This window comes from Arabidopsis lyrata (assembly GCF_000004255.2).
Source record: "Arabidopsis lyrata subsp. lyrata unplaced genomic scaffold ARALYscaffold_372, whole genome shotgun sequence".
Taxonomy (NCBI): Eukaryota; Viridiplantae; Streptophyta; class Magnoliopsida; order Brassicales; family Brassicaceae; genus Arabidopsis; species Arabidopsis lyrata.
The window spans coordinates 1-8,876 of record NW_003302292.1 but is presented as its reverse complement, the minus strand read 5'-3'; the positions used below and the strand labels follow the sequence as shown (position 1 = coordinate 8,876).

Below are 8,876 nucleotides of genomic sequence, written 5' to 3'. Positions count from 1 at the left end.
GAACATTTTTATCCATAAGAATCTTACACGTGGACACGTGGATGAATTTTTTTATTTAATGTGTACTTTTGCTGAATCATCATGAATGTGATTATAATCTTGTTCTCAATTAAATTGAATACTAAAATGTTGAATTTAATTCAGAACAAGATTATTACCAATCTATTATTATTAATGAGCAAAAAAACCTAATTCTCTCCCACCTCTCTCCTCTATCAAACTAAAAGCCGCCGTCTTGTTCTCGGCCAACGTCCGGTGGCTTTACAGCCCCGGCGTTGTGCCGCGTGTGTGTTTTTAGTTGTTTTTTCTTCTTTCTTTAGTTTCGTTCTCATCGGCTTTGTAGTTTTCGAGTGGTTTTGGCTTCTCTCGACGAGATCGGAGGCGGAGTTACTCTGGTTCAAGGTGTAGTTCCGTTAAAGCTTTCGGAGTTTCAGTTGTCTTGCTCGATCTACCTCTTGTGTTAGGTTCCGTTTCGCCTTGGATTCGTTTTCTATTGTTGTTTTGTCGGAGTCTCGCTCTACCATTGAAGATCTTGATCTGGTCCGTCGCGGTGGTCGATGGTGCTTGTCGGAGTGGGTTCTTATATGGGGATGGTGATGTTGATTTCTAGACTGGTAATTGATTTCAATCTCTTCAAGTCAAGCTTGTTTGGTTTATCCCCGGTTTGCTTGATGGTGGCCTTAGTTATTGTTCGTGTCTTAGTTTGTGGGTTAGTTGCTCTGGATAGCGGTTTCTCCTCCTGATTGTTTTTGAATTCTCAGAGTTTTACTTTTGTGGAGTTTTTGTCTGTTCTGTGGTTGGATCTTGTTTGAGTGAAGTTTCGGTTCTGGCCATTGTTCCTCTGCCTTGGTGTTGTGTTTTGTATCGAATGTCCTGGAAAATCTCTCGTGTGGTGAGACGGACTCGATGCCTTTTGCCATTAGCTCTTTGCTCATCTTCCTTGGCTGGTTCTTCTGTCTCATCAAGATTTGCTTCGTTTGGAGTTCGTGGGTCGCTATTTTGCCATCATATGCGGTATCTCTTCCACTTGAGTTTATCGTCTTCTCGGGGTTGGTTTGGAACGTTTAATACTACCCAAAGCTCTATCAATTCTTTCAGCAGAGAGAGGAGCTATTCATGGGTTTTGATTCGGTTCCTCTCCACAAGACAAATAAGGCATTTGTGCGTCGATCCCTTAGCTTCAGGTTCAGGCCTTTTCCTTTGAGATTCTTGTGTTTTCTAGTTAATTCAATCTTTGGAGGTTTATCGATTAGTTTTCTAAGTTTAGCTTATGGTCTTGTATTTTGTTGTTTGTTAGCTTCCCTCTTTTGGGCTTTTGGCTTCGGGGATATCACTATTTTCCGCCGACTCATCTTATCGGGGATATTAACTCTTTCCGCCGATCTTTGTATCTTTCGAAGGTTTAATATGATTATTCAGACGAAAAAAAAAAAAAACCAATCTATTATTAACTTTGGTTATTTAAGAAAACGAATCTATTATTACCAAACAAAAACATATTGGACCGGACTGTTCAGTCAAGACCAAGTTACTGAACGACACTTCAAGATTCGGACACACTAAAAAAGTAAAAAATGTGCATTCGTTCATAAAAAAAATACGGTTTCTTTTCCTTAATACTAAAGCAACAGTTGGATATGAGCCACGTGTATTCAGCAGCATTCGCCGCGAAACAGCTCATAACGTCGATTCTTTTGTCTTCTTGTTTGCTCTACTTACACTTTCTTTCGAGAAAAAACAGAGTTGAATCATTTTCGTTCAGTCAAACAACAAGCCTCTTATCTGAGAAGTGAATCTATAGGTATACGAGACTGCCGTGAGATGATAGTTGCGAGAACAACTTTACGAGCTCTGCTTGTCTGCGGCGGAGGAAACTGTAACATGTTCGTGAGTTCTGTTTCCGCCGCCTCCGTTATGAAAAGTCCGTATGAGAGAACGAAACCGATGCGAATTCATGATTGGTGCGGCCGTTTTGGTGATTTTAAGATTGGTTCTAAGCATGTGCAAGGTGTGCATATTTATAGATGATCCTCATACAACCTTATCAAAATTGTACACGATCTAAAACATAACAAAATTTAACACATAATTAGGATTCATATATTTCTAAATTTTGAATAGGAGATTTCAAATTGAGGTGGAGGAGGATGAGTTCTGCATCAGCGACGGAGAATAAAGATGAAAATTCGACGGTGAAGAAGGATCAAAATGGCGGTGGATCGGTGGCGGTTCCAAGTTATTGGGGAATAGAGACAGCAAAGATGAAAATTACTCGGAAAGATGGATCGGATTGGCCTTGGAACTGTTTTATGGTAAATTTATATACATCCCAAATTTCGTAGACAAATTAAGCACTTTTATATGTATATATATGAATTAATAGTTATGTATATTTTGAACAGCCATGGGAGACTTATCAAGCAAATTTGTCGATAGATTTGAAGAAGCACCACGTTCCGAACCGACAAAATCGCTTACCGGATAGTCAAGCTCCTCCGTATTCCCACAGATATATTTTTCCAGGCATGACCCTCGTATAATATTTCAAATTTTAAAAATGAATCCTTTTTCATTTAATCTATTTTATTGGTTGATTTGGTTGATTCGGTATGGTTTGGTTTGTAATTTTGCATGCACATATGATCCTACCATAATTTACATATGTACGTTTGTATGGATTCTGTTTCACTTCACATTCTAATGTTTTACATTTGTTTTTCATTAACTATATGTTGGTCAGCAGAGACGATATGGATGCAGAGCAATGATATGCTAGAGACAGTAGCCGCAGTACCAGGAATGGTCGGAGGAATGCTTCTCCACCTAAAATCAATCCGGAAATTCGAACATAGTGGCGGTTGGATCAAAGCATTACTAGAAGAAGCAGAGAACGAGAGGATGCATCTAATGACGATGATGGAGTTAGTCAAACCCAAATGGTACGAGCGTCTTCTAGTGATGCTTGTTCAAGGAATATTCTTCAACTCTTTTCTCGTTTGTTACGTGATGTCGCCGCGGTTAGCTCATCGGGTCGTTGGATATTTAGAATAAGAAGCTATACATTCTTACACCGAGTTTCTTAAAGATATCGACGATGGGAAGATCGAGAATGTTGCCGCGCCCGCGATTGCTATTGATTATTGGAGATTGCCTAAAGATGCTACGTTGGAAAGATGTCGTCACAGTGATTCGTGCTGATGAAGCTCATCATCGAGATGTCAACCATTTTGCTTCTGTAAGTCTAAAACACAACCCTTTTTCATACAACTTTGAAATTTTTACAAAACTCCCGAGTTTCATATTAAAAACAGATGATATAAGTAGTATAATCAACCACATTTGGTGTGTGGATACATACAAGTTCATAGTTTTTATTATAATCAATGAATTTAAAAAATCTGTGGATTTGTTATCTTGTGTCGTGTTTGTGAATTGTTAATATCTACTTAACATTTTTGAAGTACAAATTTGCTCTTTCCAATCGGGTCGGATTTTTTGTGATTTTGACCCGGAAATCTTCAATCGGATCTTTCCTTATTTTTTGGCAAAATTCAAAAACGAAATTAATTAATAAATTCTAAAAATATATATTTTCTCAACTAATTACTACACCCAAACTCTTTATTTATGACATATTCTTTCTGATATTTATATATAAGGAAACCAAATATGATGATTTAATGCTAATATAACAAATTTGAGCTAATTTCCTAAAACTTCTCTACCTAATTTAAACAAAAATATATGATTCTCATTTCACTTTTATTTGATTTATATTTATATTATTTTTAATTATTAGAAAATATATATAGTTAATAAAATTTTAGATTTTTTTCTACATATGCTATGTTTCAAATTTTTTAAAACGGACATATATTACTCAATCAATAAAGAAAAAAATATGTGTACAATCTAAAGTACATATTTGCTCTTTTTTTGGGTCAGTTTTGTTTTTTTTTTTTTTTAATTTTGACCCGGATTTTGACCCTCAATTAAGTCTTTTGGATACAAATAATGAGACTTTCCAAAAAAAATCCTAGCAATTTATATGATTGATTTCGTATATATATGTAGTTATTACTAAATATATATCTATATATACATTTTTGAATGACTTTTAGCAAATAAATCCTGGAGTTGGACCTTATTTACGGATGTATGCCATTGGCATTAATTATTTAAATTTGAAAAATATTACTTAAAGATATTACCAATACGATTTCGAGAATCATAAATTCATATCTTCCTTAATTTTCTGAGTCATTAATGTGATAATTTTTAGGAAATATTTCTCTGTAAAAAAAAAAAAATCCACATTAATGAAGGCATTAAAATCGACACTAACAATTAAATTATTTAGATGTTCAATTATTTTAAGATTCTTATATCTTATTTGATATTTTTTTTTAATATCTCATTCTTTAATTACTGCGTTTAGAATTTATTGGTTGTTACCTATTTTTTGGTGAAATTTATTGGTTGTTACTTAATAAGTAATTATGGTGCGTTTATTTTAGTTAATATCTAATTTAAAGGATTTGTTTTCTTTTATTATTAATAAATGAATAACATGTATAGAAATAAAAGATTTTTTTGCGACTCCATAATAAAAATATTAAAACTCTTATTTTCTACATTTCTTACACATAATATCCTCTTATTCAATAACAAAAAATATATATTACATATTTTTAAAAATATTTATAATATTTAAATTATATAAAAAATTTGTAATATTAATATTATTTCAACTCTATACAAATTTAATATATATGTATATATATCTTATGGGAACCATTTAAAAGAAATTTTTAAATTGACTTGAATTATATAGCTTTTAAATAAAAGTATTATTAAAAAGAAAAATAACTAAATAATGTTTAATTTCACGGGACGGGTAATATGATGGGACGGGTTTGGGTTGATATTTATAAAAGATCGTATACCACGGGTGAAATCCTAAAATTAACAATCAAAATAATCTATCAAACAAATTACATTTTGATTTTTTTAAGAAAATATAGCCCCGCGGTGTACCGCGGGTTAAAATCTAGTCTACTTAACATTTTTGAATTACATTTTTGCTCTCTCATCGGGTCGGATTTTTTTTCTGATTTTGATCCGGAAATCTTCAATCGGATCTTTCCTTAAATTTTGGCAAAATTCAAAAACGAAATTAATTAATAAAATCTAAAATATATATATTTATCAACTAATTATTATATCTAAACTCTTAATTTATGGTATATTCTTTACGATTTTTATAGATAAGGAAATCAAATATGATGATTTAATGCTAATATAACAAAATTTGAGCGAATTTCCTAAAATCTCTCTAATTAGTTTAAACATAAATATATGATTCTCATTTCACTTTTATTTGATGTTATATTTAAATTATTTTGAATTATTATAATATATACATATAGTAAATTTTGGTTTTTTCAGCATATGTTATAATTCAAATTATTTTTAAACAGACATATATTACTCAGTTGATGAAGAAAAAAAAGTATGTGTGCAATTTATATTAACATTTTGAAAAACAAATTGCGCAATTAATCATGTCGTTTTTTTTTTTTTATTCTGACCCAAAATTGAGTCATTCGGATCTTTTCTTAATTTCTACAATTATCTAAAATGGTTGAATATACCACAGGTGAAATCCTAAAATTAACAAATCAAAATACAATTGTAAATTATTTTTACGGGTTGGTCCAAAAACACTTAATTTAAAATATATATATATAATTATATCTATATATACATTTTTGGATGACTTTTAGCAAATAAATCCTGGAGTTGAAATGTATTTACAAACAATGCCATTGGAGTTAATTCTTAAGATTTAAAAAAATTAATTAAAGATATTATTCTAAAGATCGTTCCTCAAATCTCCTCCAACTAATTACTTTAAAAATCTCGATAATAACTATTCCGTGATTTACTGTAATCTTCAAATATATTTGGTATGATTTCTCATAATTAAAGATCCATCATTAATTGCAATAATAAATAAAAACAATAATTTCCTTTTATTTTAAAAACTTTCTAACGACAAATGTATTGCAAAATAAATAATTTCCTAAAACAATTACAGAACCTAATAACTGTTGTAGACTTTTTAGGAAAATAATTACGTAAATATATAACTTAAAGATAACAATTACTCATCAAATCTTTTTTTTTTGTTAATATTGTATCATAACAAGACCTAAATCAATGAACTACTTATTCTCTATATATAAGTGAGGTTATTTAGTCATCAAATCAATGTGCATGGTTCCACTCTCGCCGTCCCTCAGCTCTGCAAATCATTTGCTTCATTTTCTACATGTCTTGGACTAAGGTTCTTCCTATTCTTCTTTGATTTGAATCACTTACATCTCCTTTTTTTTTGATAAATCACTCACTTTCATCTTTCTATGGCTTTATGTTTGATAGCCTCACGTTGAATTGAGGAGCTTCCCAGTGTATTCGGAAACTGGTCCTTCTACGTTACCTTAATCTACATGTTTTTGTGTTTGGACAAATGAGGAAATGATTCTGATTTTTATTGTTTTGGTATATTGGTTCATGTTTGAGTGTGAAAATATTTGCAGGGTTAACCATAATCCGTTGTAGCTTCTTAATATTGATTTGGAGATGCTCTTAGTATTGATTTGAAAATTTTCTTTGGTTTGTTTACTAAAAAATATTTAGTGGTTTACCATCAAATGAAAAAATCATGTGATAAAATAACCTTTATAGATTAATCTATATTTATCAATTTTTTGAGTAAATCATTTTCTAAATATATTTATTTTAATGTAGATTAGTTAAATTATGGTTACTATTCGTTATTTGACAAACTCATTTGGCTATATTACTTATTTTAAACCAAACTCATTTTGGCAATAAATAATGTTTATTTATAAATTAGATTAACCCCCAAAAAATTATTACCAAATATATAAAGATTATTTATGTCTAAAGAATAATATGTTGCTTTAGATTATTATTATTTATAAGGTTTCAAATATTATAAATATTTGAACCTTATAAGAAGTATAAATTAATAATATTTAAAGTATCTATAATATTTAATTCCATAAAAAGTTTATAATATTAATAATATTTGAACACTATAAAAATTATAAATATTTATACTATGGAACCACTTAAAAGCAAACTTTTAAATTGACTCGAATTATATGTTTTCTAAACAAATGTGTTATTAAAAAAAAAATGATGTTTAATTTCACGGGACGGGGTTATATGGTGGGACGGGTTTAGATCGATAATAATACCGGAAGATATACCACGGGTTAAAATCCTAGAAATAATAATCAAAATTCAATATATAATCTTAAACACTAAACAAAACAAATAATATTAACAAAATAATTACAACTTAAAATTTAAAACTTTTTAGTTAAAAAGTCGACCCGCGGTGTACCGCGGGTTAAAATCTAGTATATTATGAAAACCATTTGAAAGCAAACTTTTAAATTGATTCGAATTATATGTCTTTTAAATAAAAGTGTTATTAAAAAAATTACAAAATGATGTTTAATTTCACAGGACGGAATTATATGGTGGGATGGGTTTGGGTCGATATTAATATGGGACAATATACCACGGGTGAAATCCTAGAATTAACAAATCAAAATACAATTATACAATCTTAAACACTAAACAAAATAAATACAACTTAAAATTTTTATTTTTTAGATACAACGCATATGATCCGCGGTATACAACAGAAAATATTATACACAGCAAATTCATTAGTTTATAAAAAGAATTAAAAAAAATCAAATAATTAACCCGCGGTGTACCGCGGGTCATATCCTAGTTGTGAATTATATTTGCAGGACATTCGCAATCAAGGAAAAGAGTTGCGAGAAGCAGGAGCTCCGATTGGTTATCACTAACCAATTTCAAAGAGTCTTCTATCTACTTGGAGTTTTCTTATGATTTTGGATATGTATTTGTTTGAATGTACTAAAACAAGTTTTAATGGTGTTAGAGATAGGAGTACCGGTGTATGTAAATGTTAGAATTGCTTAGGTAAAATGTTTCAGCTTATAAAAAATTGTGTCTCAACCGTCCCAATCGCTTAATTACACTAGTCGCTGCTGAACCGGTACAAACCAAAGTCGGTACTATCTGGTTCGATTTTTTATTTTTTCGTAAAAGGGTATAAATGTAATTAACAACAACGTCGTATAGGGGCAGATAAAAAAACTCCCCGTATTTAGTAGATTCCATTGTTTCATAGACCTAATTTCACTTCCTCTGCTCTCTCTCCCAGTCTCTCCGCCGGCGGGAAAACTATGTCGCACTTCGGAAGGTCAGGTCCACCGGATATCAGCGACACCTACTCGCTTCTCGTCCTTAACATAACCTTCCGTAAACTCTCAATCCCTTTTCTAAACCTCGTTTCAATATTTGTGAACTGGGTTTCTAAGAGATTAGGGTTTGTTCTTATGTGTAGGTACGACTGCTGATGATCTCTATCCTCTATTCGCAAAGTATGGAAAGGTCGTTGATGTCTTTATTCCCAGAGATCGAAGGTCCAATTTCTTCTTCTTCTTCTCCGACTGAGAAATTAGGGTTTCTTAATTTCTGTTATTGATTCTTGTGTCGATTTTTAGGACTGGTGATTCGCGTGGTTTTGCGTTTGTTCGGTATAAGTATAAAGATGAAGCTCACAAAGCAGTGGAAAGGCTTGATGGTAAGATTCATCCACTATTATTGGTTTTGTTATATGTGTTTATGCTTTTGGTGCTTGGATTTGACATGAAGTTTCTGTCTCTGTTTCAGGAAGAGTTGTCGATGGCCGAGAAATAACTGTTCAGTTTGCGAAATATGGGCCAAATGCTGAAAAGATG

General features: G+C 31.3%; 2 protein-coding genes and 2 long non-coding RNA genes across 4 annotated transcripts; all 4 read left to right on the top strand.

Moving 5' to 3' along the window:
* The first annotated feature begins 149 nt into the window (after nt 1-149).
* Nucleotides 150-1,433, top strand: LOC110225228. The gene is made up of 2 exons (XR_002329634.1): nt 150-1,184; nt 1,298-1,433. It is a non-coding gene; the product is annotated as an uncharacterized LOC110225228 (long non-coding RNA).
* A 103-nt stretch (nt 1,434-1,536) lies between these two features.
* Nucleotides 1,537-8,150, top strand: LOC9298607 (ubiquinol oxidase 2, mitochondrial). The gene is given in 8 exon segments (XM_021014357.1): nt 1,537-2,008; nt 2,122-2,312; nt 2,403-2,458; nt 2,460-2,523; nt 2,744-2,767; nt 2,770-3,168; nt 3,170-3,235; nt 7,857-8,150. Coding segments are annotated over 8 exon segments (1,047 nt in total). The 5' UTR covers nt 1,537-1,821; the 3' UTR covers nt 7,917-8,150.
* LOC110225240 lies at nt 6,237-6,644 on the top strand. Its single transcript, XR_002329646.1, has 2 exons — nt 6,237-6,349; nt 6,445-6,644. It is a non-coding gene; the product is annotated as an uncharacterized LOC110225240 (long non-coding RNA).
* Nucleotides 8,151-8,246: 96 nt separating the features above from the next.
* Nucleotides 8,247-8,873, top strand: LOC9298608 (serine/arginine-rich splicing factor SC35; the record flags this gene model as incomplete). Its single annotated transcript, XM_021014290.1, has 4 exons — nt 8,247-8,394; nt 8,480-8,558; nt 8,640-8,719; nt 8,809-8,873. Coding segments are annotated over exons 1-4 (300 nt in total), but the record flags the coding sequence as incomplete, so codon positions are not given.
* Nucleotides 8,874-8,876: the final 3 nt, after the last annotated feature.